The sequence below is a fragment of the Sphaerodactylus townsendi genome, linkage group LG12 (genome assembly GCF_021028975.2).
Source record: "Sphaerodactylus townsendi isolate TG3544 linkage group LG12, MPM_Stown_v2.3, whole genome shotgun sequence".
Taxonomy (NCBI): domain Eukaryota; kingdom Metazoa; phylum Chordata; class Lepidosauria; order Squamata; family Sphaerodactylidae; genus Sphaerodactylus; species Sphaerodactylus townsendi.
In genome coordinates, this window is record NC_059436.1 from 23,009,147 (window position 1) to 23,036,569 (window position 27,423).

A 27,423-nucleotide genomic window follows, 5' to 3' on the forward strand; every position below is an offset into this window, starting at 1 on the left:
TACTCGCAGTGGCCCACCAGGTGCCTTTGGGAGCCCACATGCAGGACTTGAAAGCAACGGCCTGCTGCTGCTGCTGCTCCTGAGCACCTGGTCTGCTAAGGCATTTGCAATCTGAGATCAAGGAGGATCAAGATTGGTAGCCATAAATTGACTTCTCCTCCATAAATCTATCCAAGCCAAGAGGGTCATCCCTGTTAAATATCTTGATTTTCAGTTCAGTTTTTACTGGGGTTTTTTTTGGGAACTTATGTACCCCTTTCCCTCTAATCCCTCGCCAAGCCTGATTACAACCATATTTGATTATTGAGCATCTCAACAGTCTAGTTCTAGTGGGTTAGCAAAGATTACTTATGCATTGTGTGTGTCTAGGGTGGCAGGGGAGAGGAACGTACACCATTTTCGGAATAAAAATAGGGGGATTTTGTGGGGTCCCCTCTGGCAAAGTAGGAAAAAAATATGCATCCATCAATACATCTGTACAGCTGGCTAGGCTGAGATCTTGAAAAACTTATTAGGATACAGTAAAAGATTTTACAACTGAGTCATTTTTCCGAAGTGAACCTGTTTTGCTCTTTGGCCGGTGGTGTGTATGTAGAGGCATTTCATCACATGTATTTATTTCTCTTAATTATTATATTTACCATTCATATCATGATTTCTAAGTACATCCTGACAACAATCCTGTAAGGTAGACCAGGGTTGTTATTCCTATAGAGCAAATGAGGGGTGAGGCTGAGGATCACTGGCTTGCTTAAGGCTACTTAATCGGAGACAGATTCCAATCAGCCTGCCTGTCAGCCAGAGGTATATCTAGGGAAAATGTAGCCTGGTGCAAAACCTGAGTCCCCCCCCCCCCCGCCCCGCATGGGCGGCTGCCCTCCCCAACCATGACCAAACAACCTTTTTTTGCACCAGGTCATCTCAAAGTCACCATCATATTATAGAACAGTGGTGGCGAACCTATGGCACGGGTGCCAGAGGTGGCACTCAGAACCCTCTCTGTGGGCACGTGCGAACAGAGTTTGTCAGGGGTGGTGGTGGAAAACCCCACTGATTTTCATGGTAAGAACTAAAGCATGATCCTTTACCTGGGAGTAAGCTCAGTTGCTGGCAATGGGGCTTGCTTCTGAGTAAACCCTCCTAGGGTTGTGATGATTCATCCATTTGAAGCGTTGCACGGTTGCTTCACCAAGCTTACTCCCAAGTAACGCTCCTCGAAGCCTCTTTCTAAACTAAAACCTCAGTATTCAGGTTAAATTGCTGTGTTGGCACTTTGCGATAAATAAGTGGGTTTTGGGTTGCCATTTGGGCACTTGGTCTCAAAAAGGTTCGCCATCACTGTTATAGAACATGCCCCAACTCACAACTCATGGGGGGAAGGAGGAGGGGTGTGGGGGCGATTTTCCACCCCATGTGACTAAATGGCCACAGTCCGGGGACATTTGACCCCATGTGTCCCCCTGGGCGGTACGCCCCTGCCGTAAGTGCTCATTGGCACTGCTATGTCCAGCTACTTCTTCCAACAAATATTCTTCAGTTTGACTGGAAGGGACCTGTAATAGAAGACCTGCTAGCAACTGAAATAGACTGGAATAAGGAGACAAAGTTCATCCCTCGATTTCCCTCGAACGCATGATGGTTAATCCGTTCGAGCAAATTAATGAGGTTCCTATCTCTGAACGAAGGAGAGCGCATACACAGGTGTGCTGACATTTACATACAAAGCATCAATTAGTGTCCTTATTTCTCCTTCTGAATGCCCAGCAGGCATGGAATCAATCCCTTCCAAGCTTTGGCTGTAATTCATGGAAACATTTAGGGTTGCCAACTCTGGGTTAAAAAATTCCTGGAGATTTTGGGGGTGGAGCCTGGGGAAGGCAGGGTATAAGAAGGGGACCTCAGGGGGGTATGACGTCAGAGAGTCTACCCTCCAAATCAGCCATTTATTTCTTGGGAACTGATCTCTGTAATCTGGGGATTGGTTGTACCTCTGGGAGATCTCTGGGCCCCTCCTGGGGGTTGGCAGCCCTACTTTGTGTTGTCGAAGGCTTTCATGCTGGAATCACTGGGGTGTTGTGGGGTTTCCGGGCTGTATGGCCGTGTCCCAGTAGCATTTTCTCCTAATGTTTCGCCTGCATCTGTGGCTGGCATCTCTGAAGATGCCAGCCACAGATCCAGGAAAAACGTCAGGAGAAAATGGTACTGGAACACGGCCATACAGCCTGGAAAACCCACAACACTGCAATACTACTTTCATTTAAGGGGCTGGTTGCTTTGATCCCTTCTGTTTGGGGCCTTTGGTGGTTCAATAACAAAGCTAGGATGAAAACAAACAATTCGACTGTCGACTGCAAACAATTCGACTGTCAACTGCAAACAAACAAAACATTGTATTGTCGAAGGCTTTCGCGGCCTGATTCAACTGGTTGTGCTGGGGTTTTCCGGGCTGTGTGGCTATGGTGGTCAAGATCCCCCAGACCACGGCCACACAGCCCGGAAAACCCACCACAACCAAACAAAACATTCCTTGACTTTTGCAAATCAGTTGAATCAAGAATGTCAAGCGGCTGCTCTCTCCCTCCCTCCGCGCGTGTTTTTGAGGGTCTAACTAACCCGTGCACCAATGCACGTCTGAATGTCCTCTCTTGTTATTCTGTAAAAGGACAATTTAAAAAAAAACCGTACACGCACTCACACCAAGCAACTGCCACGAGCTCCAGATCCCGCAGTGCCCAGGCCGTATTTTCCAAGCGTTGCATCCTCTCTCCTGTCCCCCCCCCCCCCCCCCCCCCGCGGTACTCCTCGGATGCTTATTGCGCGGCACTATTTGCGGCCAGTCTGGGTGGAAGAACACCGCGAGGCGCCGCGCCCCTCCTCCTCCTCCCCCTCCCGCCAGCCCTGCAAAGCGGATCGCGAGCGGCGCAGGGATCTCCGGCCGTGCCCGGGTGCTGAGGCTGGGACTGTCACTCATTCTCCGATCGGCTCCTGGACGCAGCCTGGCTGGGCAGCAGCAGCTGGCCAAAAAAAACACCGACACCCCCCCCCCCCCATTGCAAAAAAAGGAGAAAGGCTCCGGCCACCGCTCGGGGGGCATTCGGGTTCCCTCCCCACCTGTGAAGCCCCGCCTGGACCAGCCCCGGGTTGCTTGGGAGAAAGGGGGCAGCTGCTCGGTTTTGCCAGGGGAACTTCCTCGCCGCCCGGCCGCCCTGCAGGTGACCATGCTCCAAAGCCGGGATCTCGTCTGGACTTTGCTTTTCCTGGGCACCGCAGGTAGGCACACCTGGCACCTGGTTTTTTGGGGAAGGCGTCGGATCTTGCCCAGCGCTCTGCAGGCGCGCCGGGCTGTCGTTGGCCGGGCTCCAGCCGCAGCGGAGCACGCAGCCTTGCAAACGGGCTCGGGGAGTTTCGGCGCCCGGCGGAGGAGACGCTCTGCCCGGATCGGGGCCGGGGGTTTGGGCGGCGGCGGGGTCCCTTTGCCCCGCGGCCGCATCATCCCAGTTGCGTGCCTGCGTTTGCTGATGCCTGCGGGGGGCCAGCGGGCTGGGCTGAAGGGGGGCAGATGCCGCCAGCCCCCCCCCCTCCCGCGCATCCTTGCTGGGCTTCATCCCAAGGAGCGTCTTCCATCTAGACAATGCGGGGGGGGGTGCCCCTGTTTTAATTGCAAAACGCCCCCCACCCCACGCCGCCTTCTGGCTTTGCACAACGGAGGGCAGGACAAAGGCATGTGGGGTCGGGTCCGGCCTTGGGGTTTCGGCCGGGACCTGCCGGCGGTGGTGGATCCGTTCACATGAGCTTGCCAGACCCGTGTGCGGCCGCGGGCGGGGATGCGGCGGGGTCGGAGCGGGGAGAAGCTGGTCCAGACGGCGCAGTTTGACAGGAGAAAGTGGACGGGGAGGGGGAGGGGAGGGCGTGAACCAAGGGCACGAGGGGGGAGGGGGCGCGGGCACTTTGCACGGCGGAGGGGGTGTCAAGGGGGGTTATGGGGGGAGGGCAGAGGAGCCCCCCCCCCTAGCGGCGTCCCTCCCCGCCCGGCGTGCGGTGGTGCCGAAGGGTTGTGCGAGTCTGTTGCCAATTGCAGACAATGGGGAGAGGCGGGAGGAGATGCTGCGCGCGGGGGGTTCGCGGTGCCGCCGTGCGGGGCGAGCGGGGGGGGGGGGCTCATTCTCTTCCTTCTCTCCCCCCTTGGGAGAATCACAGTCAATGGCAGACCGGGGCCGTCGACTTGTCGCCTTTGGAGCTGCGGTGATTTTGCAAACGCTGCGATCGGGGAGAGAAACAGTGTGATGGGGGGTGGCGTGGGCGGGGGGGGGGGGAGGATGCGTTTTGCCCACCGAGTCCTGGTGCAAAAGAGAGCGAACCCTGGACGGGAAAAAACCGGGGAGGCGACCGTGCGTGGATCTAATTTAGTTGGTGTTTAATTGTGCGAAGGGACCAGGTGAAGCTGCGATGAATGGCGACGCAGGAGCAGGAGCAGGAGGAGGGGGGGGCAGTAAAAAAGGCAGAGTGTGGCGTACCCCCCCCCACCCCCCCCCGCATTTCCCTTGAACGGGTGTGTGTATATCAGAGCGTTGTGTGTCTGCTGTGCGATTGTGTGTGTGTGTGTTGCGTGCGTTGCAAGGATGCGCGCGCGCGCGCGCTGGGGCAGGAGCGGCGGGCGAGCGCGAGCCGGGAGGGACGGGCGGGGGCGTGGGCGGAGGTCTCGGCCAATCAGAGCCCGGCAGAGCGCGAGCGGGAAACGCCGTTGGGGTCTCGGGCGATCCTTTTTCCCCTCCCCCAACGTTCGGAGAGCCCCGCCCCTCGGGAGCCCGCGCGCCCCTCCCCTCTTGCTCTTCTCTCACGGCTGGAGCTGGGGGGGGGGGCAGTGGCGGCTGCGGACCCCTCCCCATCTTCCCCAACGCTAAGCCCTCCATCATGCACAAAAGATAACCAGGGGGAACCCCACACTGGCGGCGTGGGGGGGGGGGGACAATGAAACCCTCCACTTCAGACTCCCTCACCAGGCATTAATTCCCTTCAGGACCGCCCCCCCCCCCCCCCCTCCAGCCATTCCCTGTGAGGGGCCAACCTTTTGGGCTCGGTGTGTCAAAAATTAGGGAAGTGCCCACCTTGACTCTGCTGGCTATCCCCCCCCCCCCCCCCCCCCAAAAAAAAGAATCCTTTACACATGCATTAATTGGGCTCTGTGTATAAAGAAATGTCAATTACAAAAATGACAGGCTGGGAGCATAGTTGTCATTGACACGTGTGCTGCAGGCTCACCATCACTGGCCTGACGTTACATAATTCAGCAACTTGCTACTCTTTCGCCCTGCTGCTGAGGCACGTTTTGCTTCAGGCAAGGAAGTGGCGCTCCTGATTGAGGGAGGGGAGAACGTAAGGGCTGCCATGTTGGATCAGATCCAGAGTGCCAGCTGGGCCAGTGTCAGGGCTCCTACAGTGGCCAACTTGAGGCCCAAAAGCAGGGAGGCAGAGGCTTGCCCTTCTTGTCTACCCCCCTCCCCAGTGGTGGGATTCAGCTGGTTCGCACCACTTCGGCAGAACCGGTTGATAAAACGGTGCTTGTAAACAACCTGTTCAATTATTTGAATCCCACCACCGGAACCGGTTGTTCAATCCCACCCCACATCTGCTTTCAGAGTTGTTACCTGTTGTCTCCAGTGTGGCTAACAGCCATGGATGGACTGCTCTTCCACAAATTCAACAACTCTCATTGGAAAGCTGGTTAAATTAGCAAGCTGCCTTGCGTCCTTAGTTCCACAGAAGAGACACATACAGTGTTTTATGTATGTGGTAACCTCCCTTGAGTTCCACAAAGGAGAAAGGCGTGACTAACAAATGTTTTAAATAAATAAAGTAATTAGTAATAAACATGGGATGCCTCCACCGCTTCTACAATCAGGAAGCAGCCTGGGCATGTGCCACCTCTTCTGAGGACCCAGCAAAACCTCTCACACAAAACTGGTAATTGTAAGAATTGCCAGTTGCTCATTGGATAGATGGAGTCCCTTGTCAAAGCCCCTGAATCCTACCATTAAAAAGGCATGGTGGTGTCTCACAAATGCCATGCTTGGTTGGGCTGATCATCTTGCTTTCATTCATTGCCACCTCAAACCTGTGTCAGATTCCTCACAGGTATAATGAGAGAGTCTTGTGGCACCTTAAAGACCAACACTGTTGTTGTAGGACAAACTTTTGAGGGCCAGACTTCACAGTGGCAGATGCACAACAGTTCTGTGAGGTACACGTGAACACACTTGAGAGTTAGTGCGGTGTTGTGGTTAGAGTAGAATCATAGAATTGGAAGAGACCACAAAGGCCATCCTCCAGTCCCATACCATACAGTCAAAGCACTCCTGACAGATAGCCATCCTCTGTTTAAGAACCTCCAAAGGAGACTCCATGGAAGTTCTTCCTAATGTTTAGGTGGAATTTCCTTTCCTGTACCTTGAACCCATTAGAACCCATTACGCCTTGTTCCAGTCTCTGGAGCAGCAGAAAACAAGCTTGCTCCCCCTTCAACATGATATCCCTTCAAATATTTAAACATGGTTATTGTGCCACCCCTTAACCTTCTCTTCACCAGACTAAACATTCCCAGCTCCCTAAGTCTCCCCTTGTAGGGCATGGATTTTAGACCTTTTACCATTTTGGTTGTCCTCCTCTGGACCCATTCCAGCTTGTCAATATCATTCTTGAATTGTGGTGCCCAGAACTGGACACAGTATTCCTGGTGCAGTGTAACCAGTGCAGAATAGTTGTATTGATGCAGCCTAGAATTGGATTGGCTTTCTTGGCTGCCACATCACACTGCTGACTCAGGTTCAGTTTGTGGTCTATTAAGACTCCCAGATTCCTTTCACATGTACTGTTGTCAAGCCAGGTGTCCCCCATCCTATATCTGTGCTTTTTATTTTCTTGCCTGAGTATAGTATCCTACATTTATTTCTGTTGAAATTAATTTGGTTAGTTTTGGCCCAGCTGTCTAATCTGTTCAGGTCATTTTGAATTCTGGCCCTGTCCTCTGGGGTATTAGCTGCTCCTTCTATTTTGGTGTCTTCTGGAAATTTGATTAGGATGCCCTCTATTCCATCATCCAAGTTATTGATAAAAATATTGAATAGCATTGGGCAGAGCCCAGCGGCAGAACCCACTAACCACTTCTCTCCAGGATGAAGATGAGCACCCTTTTCATTTGGTGAGCACCCTTTGCGTTTGGTCAGTCAACCAATTACAAATCCATCTAACAGTAGCATTGTCTAGGCCACATTTTACTAGCTTGCTTATGAGAATATCATGGGGGACCTTGTCAAAGGCCTTACTAAAATCGAGGTATGCTGCTCCGCAACATTCACTTTGTCCATCCAACTTGTCACTTGATAAAAAAAGAGGTAAGATTAGTCTGGCATGACTTATTTTTGAGAAAGCCATGTTGATTTTTTGTGACCCTGCCCTTCTACATGCTTACAGACTGTCTGTTTAATGATCTGCTCTGGAATCTTTCCTGGTATTGATGTCAGGTTGACTGGGCAGTAATTGTTTGGGACCTCTTTTTTCCCCTTTTGAAGATGGGGACAATGTTAACCCTCCTCCAGGCTGCTGGGACTTCTCCTGTTCTCCAGGAGTTCTCAAAGATTATAGGAAATGTTTCTGAGATTATTTCTGCCAATTCTTTTAATACTCTGGGATGTAGTCCATCAAGCCCTGGAGATTTGCATTCATTTAAAGTAGCCAGATATTCCTGTACTACATCCTTATTTATTCTGTGCTGAATTTCCCCTACTGTGTCTTCTGTTCCACTTTCCCCTGGTGACTCCGATCTTTGCTGTAGCACAGTTCTCCTCATCCAAGCTCACCTTGTTTCTAAAACATTACCACACCAGTCCATGCTAGGTATTTCCATGAAAATGCTGGATTGCTGCTACACTCTAGTACTGTGTAGTCAACGCTGTTTCATCCAGACAGTTTACTAATTGGAGTACTTCAGCTAATGGATTCTACTCAGCACCAGGGTGATAGTTTTCTTGTTCCATATTTGCATAAAATTGTATCCCTATATTTATAGTATAAGTGCAGAAATTCAGAATAGTAAATTTGGTGTTATTAGGACATCGTAATCAAGATTATGCGAACATCCATCCATCCATCCATCCATCCATCCATCCATCCATCCATCCATCCATCCATCCATCCACCCATCCACCCACCCACCCATCCATCCACCCATCCATCCATCCATCCATCCATCCATCCATCCATCCATCCATCCATCCATCCATCCATCCATCCATCCATCCATCCATCCATCCATCCATCCATCCATCCATCCATCCATCCATCCATCCATCCATCCATCCATCCATCCATCCATCCATCCATCCATCCATCCATCCATCCATCCATCCATCCATCCATCCATCCATTCATTCATTCACTGTCTTCTTCCCCAGCGGGGTCCCAAAATGCCTTATGTCATTCTGTCCTGCATTTTGTCATTAAACATACCCTGTGAGGTAAATTAGACTGAGAAGATGTACCTAGGCCAAGATCACCCAACAAGCTTCCATGGCAGAGTAGGAATTTGAATCTTAGTCTTCCCGATCCTCATCTGATACACGAAGGCCCTTTCCACACAGCAAATGTATAGAGGGTTGCAGTTGGGATAAAGTACACCGTTTTCCTGTTTTCCCGTTCGCATGCATCTGTGCAGGCAGCGATTGGAGCCCATGGAAATAATCCGGGTTGCTGTCATGCCTTTGCATGGAAATGCATCTCTTTTCAAAATTTACTTCCCACTGATGTGTAGCTACGCAGGCATGCACAAATGAACCCCCACAGCCATGCTGTCTCATGATACGACCATTTGTACCTCTATGTGGCTACGCAGATGTAAGCCACAAAAAAAGGAAAACGGAGGCGAATAAAGGGCCTCCTGCCGAACTGTTTGCTCACAAGTGGTTGCGACCTGGGATTTTTCAAGAGACTTGCAAATAATGCAATTCTCAAAAAACCCGGTTTGGGGTAAATAACACGGGGCAGACTTGTTTTAGGGGCAGGTTCAGTGCAAAGTTCTCCCCCAGAACAGGTTACCATCCTTAACCTGTGTTTATTGGCCCATACAGAATGGGCCTAAGTGGTATGCCGTGCTAATTTTCATGTCCACCTACCTCCATATTTTTCCTCTTACAAAATAATCCCATAACTAATAATTACTCCTGTCTTGTTCCTCATCTTCCTTGTCTTCTCTGCCATTGTAACTTGCATGTTGAAACCATCATTTTCTCCCAGTCAGACACTAACATTAGCACCGTCACTGCTGGATTTTCACTTTGTCTGGAAAAATATATTTGAAGTTTTAGGTGTCAACACATTGGGATTTTTCCAGTCCTAGACCTGGCCTACACATCTGTTCTTTCAAGTAAAAATCACCTTGCCAATGTTAATACGATGTCTTCTTTGCTAGTGTCCACTCTACTTTGCTGTTTTTATCCTGTTCCATGGCCACCTTCAGTTGTGCCATTGGGCATATTCTAGCAGAATGGGTCATATTTTTAAATCCCCATGATAAGCATGATAACTGTGGTTCCCTGTAAAATACTGTTCATGTTTGAGATATCTCCCCTTAGCAAGCCACATGGATCATTGCCCTCTGATGTGATTGATGATCCCTGGTCATCCGGCCCTGCATCTCGAACGTGGACCTTTTAATTTTTTAAAACTATACCATGTCTTTTCAAAGTTTCAAGGTGGCTTACAATCAATTGCAAACAAAAGCCAAAGAAACAAACAGAAACAAAACCCAGTCTAAACAATACAGATGTCTGATTAAAAACTAGCAATTGGGCAAAATAATAATTCTTTATAAAAGGCAGTCTTGCAAGCCCTGCAAAACACAAGTGTTAAAGGTTGTTGTATGTCCTCTTGTAGGCCTTTTTTGTCAAACTGGAGTTGCAAGTGAAGAGGCACAAATCTTTGCTACTGATGCACATGCTTACTGAAAAAATAAGGGTATAGCCTGCAGGGCACGTTGTATTTATCGAAGTTAGCATGTGAGCTCATATTGAGAGAGGCAGTCCGTCAGGTTGTTGTTTTAACCATGCCCTTTCTCCAACTATTAGACATCCAACTTCTTATATTCTTCACTCCTCAGTCGCTGTAGAAGTAATAAAAATAAATATAAAATCTGCTGATTCAAGATAAAAAAGTAAAAGACATAAGCAAGAAGAAGCAGGTTTGGTGGTAGAGCTGTAGGTGAAACTTCTCCTGACCAGTTCTAGTACCACAACCCAGTACATTTTCACCTTTCCCCCCCCAACTCCCTAGAACTTCATCTTGTTTTAATGACAACTTAATATAAATCAGGTCATTTTTTCTGAACTACCCTTTTGTTGGTCTCAACAAATACATCTTCTGTGCTGATTTGTCACCAAATACCAAACGGTGGTTGTTGTTTACCATCAGGAGATGTGAACAGTGCTTCAGAGGCTAGGGAAAGTAAGAAGTATTTTTCAAAAGGCAATGTTGTCTGTCTGAGATTTTTAAAGGATGCTTCTGTGGTAGTATTGCTAAAGTTAGTGATGACTGTTTAGGTGACTTAAGGATAAGTGTCGTAAACTTGTAGGAAGCATTAGAGCCAGCCTAACATGGAGAATCCAATTACAAATACTCGAAATCTAAAACCAAATCATGGCAGTGAGAATACTGCTTGGGGCACAGGGGACCTATTACAGTTTGTTGTCTTAAACCCCCACCCCACCTGAAAAAATCACTAAGAAGAAAAGAAAGGCCCAAGGTTGAAAGGCAGAGCTGTATCAACCGCATTGTGCTAATAACAACGACAATAATGAAGGCCTGTCTGCTGCTTACAGTAGCTGCTGCAGTGAGTGAAGGGAGAAACAGGAGCTAGAAGGGAGGGTTGGGAAGACGTCTTCAATAGAGTTAGGCCTCAGCTATGATTGCCTGGTGGGATGGGAACAGATCTTCCCTGGTACCCCCCAACACATCTTTCAAAATAGCCTTTCCTTTTGTTTACAGTTTCTGTGTCCAGTGATAGTGACACCCTAATTTACTTTTCAAATTAAAACCTCGTTTCTTTTATAACCCAGACTTTGATTTATGGATCCAACAGATGGCTCCTCTTCTTGTATGCCCATGCTGAGAAGGAGGAATTTTTAATAATACTTGAAAGCTTTTTATATATAATCCTTGGGCATATTGACGTATGGACTTGAGCATCTCGGTCTTGACCAGTTGAGTTTTTTTTAAAGGGGGCACTTAATCTAATGTTAATTTAATGAATTTCAGAGTTTAAAAGACTGTGGCTGTGCTCCAGATTGAAAAGTGCCTTCATATTTTACTGGCTGGCCTCCAGATATGTTTTACAGATACAATTTCTTTTGCATTTAATGTCTTGAATTTGGACTGGTTGGGTGGTAGGAGAGCAGAAACAATTGATGTGGGAAGAGGAGAACTACACCTGCTACCATCAGTCTTGAGGGGACGGCAAGCAGCAGTCGGGTGAGACAAAAACCACATTTTATTTTGTTGATTTAAAGAAAATGCTCTCCCTTTTTTATTGATCGCTGAAGACCTTCAAAGTATGTTCAGTCAACCCCCTCTTCCCATTTTATTAAAGTACCTATAAGTGTTGAAGTATCATTCATTTCCAGAAGAACATTTTTTAGAATGGCATTCCAATATGCATGTCATGATTCTGATCTGACTGGCATTACATTAACACCAGTGATGCCTGTGTTTACACACAGGGATGGAGTGTAATTGCTAGAGTCCTAAAATGTTCTGGATTTTAAAAGGTTTGTGTTCAGGGGTCTAATGTCTGAATGTTGATTCTGGCATCTAAGAGTTCCAAATATTTTCCAACCTTGCCCATGTAGTTTGGGGAAAGCAAAACGTGGTATCGTGTAACATACATATCTTTCATTTGAAAGGCTTGTGTATTGAGGAGGAGGTTGACAGTGTTCAGTGAGAGGCAGTGGTTTCCATCTATGGTTTTTTGCATTCCTTGAGAGTGGTTGTTAAATGTTGTTGCAGTGAGCCTCCCTCTGAGTGCACCCAAGGAAATGCCTGGTTCATACTTTCTATATAACACCAGTCATCCTGTGGGGGATGGGAGAAAATGGTTATCTGGAATATGCCTTTGATCACTTCTGCATTCTGGTTCCCTTCTTTCCATCTAATCCGCTCCCTGCCAGTGTGGCAGCCTTTTACGCATGTACTTGAACCTGATTCAGGATAATCTATGGTCAAAAGCATGTTTGCATGTGTGAGAATTGTCTTAAATTGGTTACAGATACGTGTCTAAGGTATGGCTGATAATAGGTGCTAGGAACCTGGAAACATTACAGTGCCCAGAGTAGATTTGGGTTATTGCTTAAAGATCTGAGGTTGCTTCCCCAAAAATGAGAAAGATATAATTGATTTGGAAACATAATTGTAGATTAATAACAGTTCAGATAAAAGAGTTTGGGTTTGAAGGATTATGGGGAACACATGATGTTTGAACAATTGTGTGTCAGTAATTTTGGTTAAACCATTTACAGGATTTTAAGGTCAGAAAAAGTTGTTATATTTATATATGTCATGAATAGGAGGAAACTGAAGCAAAAGTAACACAGTTACACAATGGAGATGACTGCAGTTGGGATAGAGGCTGAAGTATTGGAGTAGGATCTGGGAGAGTTTGGTTAGACTCTTCGCTCCGCCATGGAAGTTCACTGGCTGACCTTGGGCCAGTCACACTCTCTCAGCCTACCTCACGGTTGTTTTGAGCACAGCATGGAGCTCCAGTTAATGATGTAAGCCACTTTGGGTCCTAATTGGGGAGAAATATAGGGTGCAAATGAAATAAATAAATAAAAATATTGCAGAATGTGTCAAATCTTGGAGCATCTTTGGAATAGCTGGGAAAGGAACCTCATCTTTCAGGCACCTTTCAGTGGTGTAGTGGTTAAGAGCAGGTGCACTCTAATCTGGAGGAATCGGGTTTGATTCCCCGCTCTGCCGTTTGAGCTGTGGAGGCTTATCTGTGGAACCCGATTAGCCTGTGCGCTCCCAACACACGCCAACTGGGTGACCTTGGGCTAGTCATAGTTCTCCGAGCTCTCTCAGCCCCACCTACCTCACAGGGTGTTTGTTGGGGGGTGGAGGCAGGGGCGGGGGGGGGCGGAAAGGGTAAGGAGATTGTAAGCCCCATTGAGTCTCCGTACAGGAGAGAAAGGGGGATATAAATCCAAATTCTTCTCCTTCTCCTCCTTCTCCTCCTCCAGCTCCTCAGCAGTTCTTTTTTTGCAGTTTTGCAAAGGAAATCTGAGGAGCAGCAGCAGCAGCATGTTCATTGTGCACAGACTTTCCCACTGGTTTTTTTTCCTGACAACTTGAAGAAGGGGGAAGGGAAATCCTTGCCAGACATTTACACCCTTTGTTAGGTATTAAAATCATAGCAAATTTTGAAGGTCAAATGTGTGCTGGTTGTGGCCCCTTTTGTTTGGGAAAGTGCAGTGCTGAACCTTGTAGCCACTGCTAATGCAAAGTGATGCAAATGAGCTGGGGTGGGTGATAGTGCTATTATGCCCTTTCCTATGTGTGATGTTGAAATGCTGCTTCTCTCTTGCAGCTGCTCATTAGTAGCTTTGCCTTTTGATGTTGCCCTGAGAGCCAAATGGCAGGTTTTCACAGTCTTTTAATGCGTTGCGGTTATAACTGTCTCCCAAAACCACCACAAAGCGTGGAATGAAACAAAAAGGGCACAATATATTTGCTTTTGAATTCACAGGTTACAATCTGCATCCAAAGAATGGATAATAAATCCAGGAAAGACATTACAGGATGAAATAATATCTGGTGTTATGGCCCAGATTGTGTTCCTAGCAATCCTTGGTTTGGAAGTTTGATTCTAGTTGAGATCAGATTATGGTTCTCATGTGGTGATAAGCAGCCAAAGGTCAGATATTTTGCCCTTGCCTCGCTTGTGATAAAATAACTTAAACCACTTAGTGAAGTGTAAATATGGCAAGAACCGATATGACAAGTGTAAAACAGGGCAGGGATGTAACTTGGCACCTACAGCTGCAGTTTTCTTCAGATGGTGTTGTGATGCAGTCATAATCCTCTGGGGATGGGCAGCATATCCTTCCCTCAGTAGTGTTGGAACTAGGGGTTTAGCCAAAAGCCTGCTGCCCTTTTAACTCCCCACCTTTGACTCAGTGCTCCTTTTTCAATTCTTGTTGTGATAATATTGGAAACCGGGACACCAGGATCCAGGCAGCTTAACTAAGCGTTTCTCCTACCATTCATGATTTCTCCAATGCATTTGAAACTCTGCCTCTTTTTTTTTTTTGCTATCAAATCAAAGACGACTGTTGGCGACCCCATAGGGTTTTTAAGGCAAGATATGCTAGGAGATGATCTACCGTAGCCTGCCTCCTCGTCATGACCCTGTTATTGCCTTGGAAGTATCCCATCCGAATATTAGTCAGGGCAGAGAGTGTGTGTCTGGCTGAAGGTCATTCAGCAAGCTTCCACAGCATGAGTGGAGATTTGAACCAGGATTTGTCACATCCTAGTCTGACATCTTAACCACTCCACCACACTGGCTCTCCAGCTCCTGTTTGCAGAAGGCTAAACATTTCCTAAGTACATTGAGAAGAAGTGGCGTAGGAGGTTAAGAGCTCGTGTATCTAATCTGGAGGAACCGGGTTTGATTCCCAGCTCTGCCGCCTGAGCTGTGGAGGCTTATCTGGGGAATTCAGATTAGCCTGTACACTCCCACACACGCCAGCTGGGTGACCTTGGAGGAGCTAGGCCATGGCAGCTTCTCAGGAGAAATCTCCTCAGCCCCCACCCACTTCAAGCAGGGTGTTTGTTGTGGGGGAAGGGCAAAAGGAAGTTATATGTAAGCCCCTTTGAGTCTCCTGCAGGAGAGAAAGGGGGGATATAAATCCAAACTCTTCTTCTTCTATTTAGATTTGAAAAATATATTTTAAATTTGGGCTGCAAATTTCATTCTTAAAAACGGCCATTCAAAGTATGAACAGTTTTATAATTTGAACAGTTTTATAATTTGATCAAAAGCCTCAGATATGGGGAGGAAGGAAAGCAATTAAACCAGCAGATTCTCAACTATCTCTCTAGGTTTTCACTAACAGCCTTGAAATATATAAACAGTAAATAAATCCTGGTTATTTTAAGTTTAAAGATGAAAATGTGGGCTCACTATTGGGCAACTGGGACAAAGGCAAACTCCATGCTAGGAAGTATTAGGAAAGGGATTGTAAATAGAATGGCCAATATTGTGATGTCTTTGTTCAGAGCTATGATATGGCCTGATTTGGAATTCCGTGTACATGTCTGATTTACTTATCTCAAAAATGACATTGCAGAGCTGGAAAAAGTACCGAGGACTACCAAGATGATTAAGGATGAGGAGAGAATGAAGAGTCTGGGACTTTTTCATCTAGATCGCTAAAGGTGGTAGTGATGGGAGACAGAAGTTTGTCACATTATGCATAGGGTGGAGAAAGTGGGTAGGTGATGTTTTTTCTCCTTCTCCCATAGTACTAGGACCAGGTGGCTGTTGTGGGTTTCTGGGCTGTGTGGCTGTGGTCTGGTGATTTGAGGGTGTGATGTTTCATGCCACCAGACGACAGCTGCACAACCTGAGGAAACCCACAGCAGCCAGTTGAGTCTGTCCATGAAGGGCTTTTGACAGTACACTAGAACTAATTGTTAGCGGAATGATTCAGTACAGGCAAAAGGAACTACTACTTTACTCAATGAGTAATTAAATTTTGGAATTCATGGCCATTGGAAGTAATAATTGGGGGGGGGGGGGGTTAGACTGATGTGTTGAGGGATAGGTCCATCAACAACAACTAGCCATGATGCAATAAAGTCAGAATTCCACTGTGTGGAAGGAACGGCATGCTGGACAACTGGTCTATATAGACCACTCTTTTGATTCAACAGGGCTCATGTGATCTTATAGTCTTAATAATTCACAAACTATTTTAAATATCTATACCTCAGGGCTAGGGCAGTTGAAAAATTGCCATAAATAATAATTGTCACTTTATTTCTTTACTCTGAAGATGGGAAACTGCTACCCTGCATCAGCTATCTTCCTTTTATTATGATAATCTTGTAGTGGGACAGCCTGTTCCCAGGTGATAAGCAGTTGCATATTTGCTATCACATACAGACTTAAATTCACTCCTTTTTGGATTAGTCATACAAGAACTGCCATTGTTAATATCAAGAATTGGGATTCCAGTGAGGAGTGGATGAGATCTGCTGATCTTTAAGTCTTTTCCTGATGATTTAAAAACATTATTTCAGGCTGTTAGGTAGGAAACAGCTTCAGTTTTGCGGACATTTCTCAGGATAATTGGATTTTTCCTTTGAAGTTTTTAAGTGGCCTCCCATGCTACCATTGTGCAACAGATGCTCCAGAAAATAGCCCAGCAGCTATATCTTGGTGGCATTTTCTGACATTATGGTCTGCTAAGGTCCACCCAAATTCATGTCCAACTGTGAAGAAACTCAGCTTCTTTGAAGTAGCAAGTTTTGCTGTTGATTATTGTGTTTTAGGCCATGAACAGAGACAGCAGGACAGAGAATATTATAACCTTGACCATAGTTCTACCTATTTTGCAACATGACACAGACTATTTTTTGGGGGGGAGCAAAAGTGAGAAGGTCCATTCAAATTGTCCTACCCTTTTCCTGATGCTTGCTGAATAGTTGGGGTTATGCCCGTTTCTTGGCTGAAATCACCATCTTTTTTGTCCTTAATAATTTCAGGTTTGTGTTAAACATGTAGAAACTTTTTCTGGAATTGAAGGTTTATGTTTTAACACTGTAATTGTTTTCAAGGTTTGTACATATCCCCTATTCCCAGGGTGATTTTTTCTATTCCCTATTCTGATACTCTCCCAAAGATTGCTCATGTCATTATATCCGTGCTGCATTTTATTTACCTAACCATTGCTTTACCCTAATCATTGACCTCTTGAGTTGTTCTTGTTTATGACAGGTTCATTCTGATGGTGGCAAACGTGTGATAGAGTCACTGCTCTTGGAAGCAAGACAGTATGCCTCATGTTTCTTGCACAAGACCAGGATGGACTATTTAAATCTAGATGGTTGGTCATAAAAGATTGATTTAAAGTTATTTATTTATTTATTTTTAAAAATCTATCCCACTTTATCTCCTTGGATTTTTTCTTTTTTAAAAATTAAATATTTATTTGGTTCAATAAAAGAATATGCATAATAGGTACAAAATCAATATTTGTGTGTGTGTGTGTGTGTGTGTGTGTCTGTGTGTGTGTGTGTGTGTACATATTCCCCGTCAATCTCCAAAGGCCCTGGTCTATCCCAACCATAAAAACCATGTAAAATGAAGAACTCTGCTTCTTTTACTGTTGAAATATGCATTCTTTGCACAACTCATTACCTTAATGATTTTCATCTGGAAGTATTTCTGTTTTACAGATAGGCTGTTGGTTTCATCAGTGTGTAGGTGTGGGTCTCTTACTTTCATCAGTCACTTTTTTTTGCTTCCAGTTCCTAGCAAAATGCCATCTGGCTGTGATAATCACATGTAAAGCTACCACTAGCAGTTTTTTAGGCATATCAGCTATACAATTTAACAGTGAATTCTATGGTTTATGGGGAATCTGGCTCTCCAGTCTGATTGACACACTGTGGGACTGGTGGGGTGCCATTCCTTCTTGGGAACTGGTAGTCAGGGGTAGTGGTGTGTGATATGGGGGCATGACGTGGGCTATAATGGAGGGTGTTTTGCTGCTTATGCTTTAGTTCTGGCAGTAGCAGTCTAAATGCTTATCCTGGTGCTGTTTCATAATAAAGAAATCATCTGAATACAGAGTCTTGTTATTGAACAATCCAGGGGCACGACACTGCCTTAAAAAATAATTTGTACTGTGTTTGCTTCTTCACCACATGTGGAATTATCTCCTTGGATTTTTAAATTTTGAAATGCATACCTCCTGAACAGCTGTGCATACAGACAGACTGACATGGTGAAATGTATTAGTCTGGAAATAAATGAAGTCTTGCAATGAAGTTGCAAGAACATCTTATGAGATGCTTATGAAAAAAGCCTTTGAGATGTCAGTGAAGGTCACAAAGCAAGCCTTCTCTGCAGCCTCCATTTCATCTGCAAGCTCTTATCGGGCTCAGTTGTTTAGAGTGGTTAGATCCTTAATGGCCCTCACTGAGGACTCTCCAAACATTAGAAATTTGGCAATTAGTGAGCTTTTGTGAGCTTTTTTGCAGATTCAATCTTGTTGCTTTGCTGTGACCTCCCAAGCCAACTTTGACACAGTTAAGGGACTGTAGACCTCTTGGCTGTCTTCTGGTCTAATTTTGGACCTCTTCAGCCACCTCTCCCAAGCCAATCTGGATAGGACACTGGCAGCTATAATGCCTGCCACCTGCCTCCTGAACTCATGTCTGTCATGGCTGGTAAAGTCAGCCGTCAGGGCATGTGGGCTCCCCTGGAAGGCATACATTTTTCTCTGAGCTTGGGGGTCCTTCTGGTGGAGCTGAAAGAAGGGGTGGTAGATCTGTTCTTAAAAAAATCTCTAGATCCTTAGGACCTAACCAACTACTGCCCAGTTTCTCATTTACTATTTCTGGGTAAGGTGGTTGAACGAGATGTGGCTGAGCAGCTCCAGATATTCCCAGATGATTAATTGACATTGGATCCATATCAACTAGAGACGGCAAAAAGCTACAAAACTTTGAACCTGATGCTCTCTTTTGAGACCGAGCATGGTCTGCTGGTCCAACCCTAATAAACAGAGACAGAGTTAAGCCTACCTCCTGGAACATGTCATATAATGCCTTGTGGTCATGAGTCTGTCAGGTTGGGCCATCCCACTCAAGGTGCCTGGACGTTTGAGAAAAAAAGGTGATGAACATCAATGCATTAGACTCCACCAGATGAATTCTTGCCTATTTCCAGCCAGATGTCAAGGGATGACATATGCTTATCAGGATGAACAATGTTTTAGCCAAGACCCGCATCAACAAACAGGGGTTCCAGATCGTTCACCCTACACACAGAGACCTAGTTCATCCTTCCTGGATAGAGAGCCATCTATGATCCCTGAACTGTCAGGCAGACTGGCTGTGCTGATAAGACCATTGACAAAAATGAATGGGCTCTGCTGATCTGGGCTGCAGGCTTGAGATGTCGACTTTCAGCATCTAGATTTTCTGGGAGTGGGAAAGAACCAAGCATTTGGAAAAACAAGAACACAGTCAGGAGACATCAAGTCAAAGCTGTGAGTACTAGTCCTTTATACGAGGTCACAGTCAGGTGGTCCACTCTGAGGGTCAGGGTCTGCAAGAATCATCAAGGTTGGTGTCAGTGAGGCAGCAGTGAAGTTGTGCCATTTCCACTGGTGGACTCACCCCCGCCTCCCCAGTGGGATTCTCAGACACCAGTTTTACAAATGTGTGGAGCGATCCAAAGGAGAAACCCTTGGCCCCAAATTCTGCATTCTGCTATTTTCTGTTATTTTCCTAGTTCACTGAATGAACATTTGCAAAGCAAGTAGCTCCTCTGCAAGTCATTCAGCAGGACTGTTTGATTTTAAATGCTTTTGGGATATAAGCCCGTTTTGCTGAGACGTGAACCTTCAAGATACAATTGAAATAAAATCCTTGGGAGATGGAGCAACTGGCAAGCAGTGATTCTCTTGCTAAGTAGTGGTTTGGAAATAGAGAGCGTCTTTTGTATTGGTGTTCTGTTGAAAAGAACGGGATAAGAATATTTTTACCCTGCACTTTAAAAAGGATAAAAGAATTACATCTGGCACTTGTAGGTTTTAATTCATAGTTGAAGAACATTGCAAGAATAGTCCCCATCAGGATTGAACTGCTGTTAATTTGGGTGACAGTACAATGCTTTCTTTTTATAATTTTTGCTAAAATGTGCTGATGTTAAAAGCTTGTATGTTTAATATTTTTATCTGCCAATGTAAAAAAAGTGAAAACTGACAATGCAACAAGCTGTTTACATCCAATTGGATAAAATGAACAGGGAATAACCAGAAAAACCTAGAGACTGGACTCCTTGAAAGTGGGAAGGGCTCCCTGCAGAGGAGAGGCGGGAAGCTTGTCTGTTTGTTGGAAGTCCATAGTCAGCCCCACACTGCAGCATAATCAGGGGATGCCCCATGACCATCCTCTTAAAGGGGAAGGAGGGATGACAAGAGACAAACGGGTGGGGAAGGAAGCAGAACTAGATAGGCACTAGGACCCAAGCGGAGCATTCTGTGACAAAGAAGGTCCAGCATGTGGCAGATCAATATACAACTGTACTTTAATCTTTCAGTGGAAAACAGTATAATAAGTTGAGGAGGTACAAGCTTTGCTGATGTCTTTTTGCCAATTTCCTGGCTATGGTTTCCTTTTCACCTTTCGGTAATAACCACGTGGAGGCCCATTTAGAGGCTGAAAGCAGAGATTGCATAGATCTCTATCAATGATGACTAGAAATTCATTTAGTGATAACAAAATGGTAATGTGAATCAGTGCAGCACAGGCAGCTACGTGAAGTCTGTAGTGTAAAGGGACGGTGAGGGATGAACCTAAGATGAATTGAAGTCAACTGAGCTGAAATGAAATTCTGAGCTGAAAACCTGGAAAAAAACAAAATTAGTTGGGTGCTCTTCCACCCTCCTCAATTCTTTCAGAGTGAATGACTCCTCATTTCCCACTTTTTCTGGGTCTTCTCTGTTCAGGATTTTAATAACTTATTTATTGTGTTTTGAGTTGTTGTGCACCGCCCAGAGCCCCTAGGGGATGGGGCGGTATAAAAATGTAAACAATAAATAAATAAATAAATAAGTGTCTGACAACGGAACTTTGGCCCTTGAAAATTGATATCCTGAAAATCTTGTTGGTCTGTAAGGGGCTCCTGGACTCAAATCTAGCTCTTCTATTGCAAACCCTATGAAACTTTAGCATCTTGCTCAACTTGCTGATGATCCATATATCCATGGATGTTTTGGCCTGATCCAGCTAATTCGTATGTTCTTACTTTCTGTATGTATAGCACTGCTTATTTTTCAAGTGAAAAAATGCATTCCTGATTAGCCCATAGGTTTCTAGGAAATCTTCTTACAGACAGTTGTGGATTCAAAAATATAGAAGAAATTTGCTTTGTGGCTGTTGGCTCTCACAGGGTTTTATCACTGACAGGCCACTGAAAGTGACAAGTGAATGTTTACTACAGTGTTAGAGTACTCTGTGTTCGACATGCGATTTTTTCTTGGCTTTCTGTGCCTAAATTGTTACAATTGATGAGAAAATAGCTGTAGATATCCAACAGGCTTGATGAGAAACAAGGTGGCAACCAATACGGTCAAGCTACAGGAGAGGCTACTTTGGGCAAGTTATGATTTCTTGGAATACAAAGTTGTGGGCACTGAGGGAACCTGCCCAGTAGTTACATTTGAACACCTGATGGTTTCATATGTGCCCTACTTGCTGGTCTCAAGCAATGGTTGATCATTCACTGAGCTTTTCATCTGATTTCCACAATTGTACAGAGTGGATGGACAGACGAAAGGAAATATTTCTTTACTGTATGAGTAATTAAGCAGTGGAAGTCTGTCCAGTGGGTATAATGATGCCCACAAGCCTAGATATCTTTAAAAGGGGAAAAGAAAACCTCACTGCAAAGCAGGCAGCTATGGGGGTAAGTAGCACATGCATAAATAAGCATAAGCATAAGCATAAGCATTTTATTGTCATTGTGCACGCACAACGAAATTTACAGCAGCATTCCTCGATGCACACAATTTCAGACTCATACAATTTCAGACTCATGCAATTTCAGACTCATACATCATCATCCTCCACCCATCATCCTCCACCCAAATGATCAGGAACAAACGGCTCCTTATATTGAGCCAGACCCTTGGCCAGTATTGTCTGCTCAGGCTGGCAGTGACTCTTCGGGGTCTCAGGCAGAGGTCTTTCACATCACCTACTGCCAGAGTTTCTTTGTGTGAAGATGCCGTGGCTTGAACCTGGTACCTCCTGTATGGCAGTCAGATGCTCTGCAGCTGAGCCATGTTCCACCCCACAAAGCTGTGCTTGAGATAATCTTCTCTAAAGAACACTGAGATGATCTGATCGAGAGGTTTCCTCATGTACAATGGAGTGAGTTTGAACAAGGTAAGTTCACCAGTGATTGTGCTTGTGTTGAAGTTTGTGGTATGCCAACTGGCCAAGCCCCACAGAAGATGTTGCCTTTTCAGGATCATGAGATAGTGTGTGTGTGTGTGTGTGTGTGTGTGTGAGAGAGAGAGAGAGAGAGAGAGAGAGAGAAAGATTTCCATGAAATTAATAAGAGGTCCTTGATTTAGGATAGATTGTTCCCCATATCTCACATCTGTTGTCAAAAATCCCAGTTTATTTTTTAAAATAATCATTCTCTGAAATTTCAGCCCTCATGTGATGCGCAGCGTTAAAATTGCCCCTGTTATACTCCATTTGTACTAGTAAGCACTTGGAAGAAATCATCAGACTTTCATGAGCAATCTACATTAACATATTGATGTCTAAATGTGTTTCCTTGCATTTTTAAAATATTACGTTTTCGGCTGCATTAGTGATGACAGAGTTTTCATTGTCGGGTGTCAAGAAAGACTAAATTTAAACATAACAAGCTAATTTGGTAATGTTTACAAAATATTGGCAAATTGGCCCAAATGTTTGGAGTTATTGAATGATCTTATTCTTGAAAAGAAGGGGTGGGAATAATTGAAGAAACCCCGTTTTTTTTAAAGCAATGCTTGTTGGTGGCTCTTCACAAGCTACTAAAAAGCAGTGTGTCTTTGCATATTAATCACCACTTGAAAGGATCCTTGCATGCACAGAGAAGTCCCATAGTGTGCCAGAGGAAGAAAAAAACCAAGGGGGGAGGGGTTGTGATTGTTTTTCTGAAAAGGGTTTTTATTCCATTCAAGTGAAAAAGCTGAAAGCAGGAGAATCACCACAGTGTTTTGTGCATGAAGGAACCCCCAATTGGTCACTGTGTTTCACGTGGAGCTTGTAAAGGCCCTGAATGCCGAGGGTGTAGGGTTAAGAGGGTAGTGACGGTGATGTCATCTGGAGATGTACAGATGCTCTCGCTTGCATGGGCAATACTCACTGACTCCTCCACTGCAGGAGAGGTAAAGGCTTGCTACAAAATGCATATAGAAAGATGTGGTAAACCGTTGTGTGTAAACTGGAAAATCTGTTTACACGTACGTGTCATAAATGCTGCATATGGTAAAAATCCAGGTCTGTTAGTAATGTGTTTGTTTTTTACTTGAACTGGAATCCAAACAATTTACATCTTAGGTACATTCAAGATCTTGGGCACGTCCAGTAGAAGTTATGACTTTTTTTCTATGCCGCACAGACTACTTTAGAAAATCTGCTCTTTTTCAAAAATTATGTTCTCTGGCCTCCATTGATCAGTGATTTCAGCATTGTTCTTAGTGGCAGACTTAATTAATTGATCTGACCACATTCAATAGTTCTTGCTCATATGAATTTTTCTAGGCTGCAGTTGAAACAGTGTATTGTTGCAAGAGTTTTAAAAAGCAATTGTCTTCTTTTGCGTTAGTATGGAGGGCAAAATAAAACCAAGAGTGTTGATATTTTAAGTGAAGCTGTTCAAACTGATGAAAATCTCTGCAGTAATTGGTCATAAGAACAGAACCTCTGATGCTTATGCACTCTTTGATGCAATGGGTTTATTTTTCAGTTCAGCTGTCACAATAAGTGGGGTTCTGGAAATCTCACTTCAGTAGTTTTCTTAGGATGAATGAATGGGTTTCTGCTGGTTTTCTGTTTGGGCTCTTGAAACTGGGCAAACCTTGCCTGCTTGCTCTTGAGGTAATGATACTGTATGTCTGTCACAAATGGGCTTGTTCTTAATTTGGATGAGTTTATTTTAATGTAAAATTTAATATATAATATAGAAATGTTCCATAGAATTTCTGAGAGTAAAATTTGTAAACTCACACAGAGGACCTTGTGATATATAGAGAGTGCTTAAACAATTAAACAGTTCTTAAACAGTTCTGCAGGGCCTGTAAGACGGAGTTGTTCTGCCAGGCCTTTGGTTGAGGCCGCTCGTGTGTCCCGATATCATCAGCTAGCCTCCCTGCAACAACCAATGCAGGGTCATTCTGCATGGCCCTTCTTGACTCAGCCCATGCTCAGATAGCCTTAAGGCGAGTTACACCCGACCTGGGTCGGATAGTTTTTCACAGGCTCAAATTTGTTTGTTGCCATCTTGGTTTTAATTGATAAGTGTAGCAAGCAAGCACATCTGTGTATTAGTAAGAGTGTTTTACCCTGTTTCCCCGAATATAAGACATCCCCGGAAAATAAGACGTAGTAGAGGTTTTGCTGAAGTGCGAAATATAAGGCATCCCCCAAAAGTAAGACGTAGCAGAGTTTTTGTTTGGAAGCATGCCCCTGAAAATAAGACATAGCGCATCTTTGGGAGCAAAAATTAATATAAGACACTGTCTTATTTTCGGGGAAACACGGTAATTGTCTGTACTCCTCCTTGAGCCTGATTTTGGTCTGGGAGGGCAGGATATACATTTAATAAAATAAAATAAAAATCCAGAACAGCCTCAACGGAAAATGCGTACAAAAGCCAGATGCAGTCCTCTTGCTATGAAGCTCATAAAGATGCAGAGCAGTGGATTCCTTTGCCTTAAAAGGCACTCCTCCAGATCAAAGTACTATCACATGTGCTGGGTTTTGATGGTTTGTTAATTTTTATGTTTTTATGGTTTTATCTTGCTTTATGTTAAGGGCTTCCTTGGACAAGTCTCTGAAAAACTGAGGTGTAAATAAATGATGAATACGTTCATCTTGGAGCAGAGGCCTTGGAACATCTTTGAAACGTAGCATTGTATCACACGAGATCTAAGTGGAAGCTTTGAAGCTCTAAAGCCACCCAAAATGTGTGGACCATTAAGATTGTGATGATAGAAATGGTAGCTGTTCTCTTTTCCTTTAGAGAAAAGCGTAAACTGTTGCATTTTGAAGAACATAGGAGTGGACAACTTGGCTGGATACCCATGAAGAAGTTAGGAAATTTAGGACATAATTGTTTTCTGTAGCAAGCAAGCGTATGACCAGGTGGCCTTGGGGAGAAGCTCTGCATGTATGGACATGGACATGGTTGTTCTGCTTGCCTGCCCTCTTTGTTCATTTTTATGGTTGTGGTTATGGTTATGGTTTTCTTTTGCATATGCCTTCAGTAATGAGAATTTTCACGTGTCAGTGCTGCTGTCATTGGTAATGGCATTAGTGGCATCACATAACCCCGCTTTTTAAGAAAAGCCACTAAAATGTTGAAAGATTGCTGGAGTGTTGTAACAAGAAGCTTAGAAGGTTTTCTAAATTCCTAGCTTTCATTTTTTAAAAAGTAATTTGAAATTCTTTACAGAGATTTAAGACAAAAACTGGCAGTTCAGACAACTTCCTAAGGTGTTTGTTACAGTGCTCCAGCAATATATCAACATTTTAGTGCCATTAAACCCCCCCCACACACACTCATCTTCAGGGTGGGGGAGGGAAGAGAGGGAGTGGCTTAATCACGACTCTCCAACCATCAAAAATTGGACTGGAGGTAGTGGGAATGGACAGGACAAAGAAAATGGACAGAAACATAACCCACGCGGCAAAAGCTGACTCAAAATCAGCTTCCAGGAAAACATTCTGGTAAAATTGGTTTCAAAAGGAATGGCGAAAGCTTTGGGAAAAACCCAAAAACCTCAACTGAAAACTAAAGGCACAAAAATGCATGCAGAAACTGGGAAATAAATTGAAGCAGCATGTGGCCAGAACAGATGAAAATAATCCACAGGGAAAAGCCCTAAGAATGTTACGGCTACTATAATGAGTGCAGAACATTTGATTTTGTACTCTTAACAAACTGACTCAGGTTCTTAAGAATGAAATAATTTTCTGCATCATTGTATTGTTTTGTGATATGGCATTTCTAAGGGTTTCACTGTGTGCCAGTTCCTAACATTTGTTTCACACCTTTTCTTCTTCCAATGTGGTGCTTGCCAAGTGTTTTTTGAAAATGGTGGGGCCAGGTAGAGCTTTTCTGTGGTCGGGCATTTGACCATTGGAGATCTGATTGGCTATGCAGATTTTAAAGAAGTTGTTTCAGCAGCTGCCACCACAGCACAAGGATCTTCACTGTATGACTGAAGATAAACTGTATGTTTGCACTTAAATATTTTAAAGCACTGTGTTCCTTTTAAAAGATGTCCTATTAAACAGAGCTTCTGGCTGAAATGGCTAAGAGCTACTATGCATGACTTCATTCCCTGAAATGTTGTGGCTGGCGAGATTTTGTGGCTGGCTGTTTCTCTTGTGGCAGCCATTTTATAGTTGGTGCCCACCATTCAGTGTCAGACTTACAAAGTTGCATACAGGCTTAACAAGTGTCAGACTTTTTGGGGACCCCTGGCCTAACCCATCTCACAGGATAGTTGTGATGGTAAAATGGCAAAGGCCAAATATGTCTGCTACTCTGAACACCGAAGAGTCAAGGGAATGTGCTCAATCGACTTCTGTCTACCGTGACTCTTAGGGGCTGGGAAAGTTCACTGCATTTTCCAAACAGAGATTCTGACCTTTCCTTGTTATTATTGTGGAGTGCTTCCCTGTTTCTCATGTGGTGATTACACCCACCTGTTCCCCTTGTCAACTGTTTTACGATTGTATGCAAAGAATAATTGCATAGGAAACCGAAGGGCCACATAAATCTGCAAATTGTTCACAGGCTCCATTGCTCATGCGGAGGAACGTGCTTGTGAATTGTAATGAGGTTGCCTGATTTCTCAAAGACAGGTTGAAGGATATAGGGATATTGATAGGATGGCAAAAGAAAAAAACATGTGGCAGACAATCCCTTTTCATCTCACCATTACTGTCGGCTCAAATGATAACCACTCCCAATGTTATTATCGTTTGGAGTAAGTTTTTAATATATAAGATTTATCTTAGTGTTGACTGGATAGCAAAAGGATTAATTAACAAAGATAACATTTAGTTGTTAATGCTGGTGATGTTTTGAGCGTGTTTCCTGCAGATAAAGGACTATTTCCTTTTTTGCGCACGGTCATATTTCATGCTGAAAAACTGTGTTGGAATCACAAGCCTGTGACTGAAGAGTCCATCTCCATTTGAGCATCCCAAATGTATTGATTCAGTTAGTTAGTTAGTTAGCTAGCTAGCTAGCTAGTTAGTTAGTTGATTTCTATCCTGCTCTTCAAATACATTCCAGGGCAGGTTACAACAACAACAACAAAAAACCAATTATCCACCCATCTC

General features: G+C 44.6%; 1 protein-coding gene across 22 annotated transcripts in view; it reads left to right on the plus strand.

The window, feature by feature from the left end:
• The first annotated feature begins 2,857 nt into the window (after positions 1–2,857).
• NCAM1 (neural cell adhesion molecule 1) overlaps positions 2,858–27,423 on the plus strand; it is a 203,785-nt gene continuing 179,219 nt past the window's right edge. For all 22 annotated transcript variants that reach the window (XM_048512448.1, XM_048512454.1, XM_048512445.1 and 19 more), the window contains exon 1: positions 2,858–3,270. In XM_048512448.1, coding sequence (XP_048368405.1) covers positions 3,219–3,270 — 52 coding nt within the window. In that variant the 5' untranslated portion in view covers positions 2,858–3,218. The remainder of the gene's footprint in view (positions 3,271–27,423) is intronic.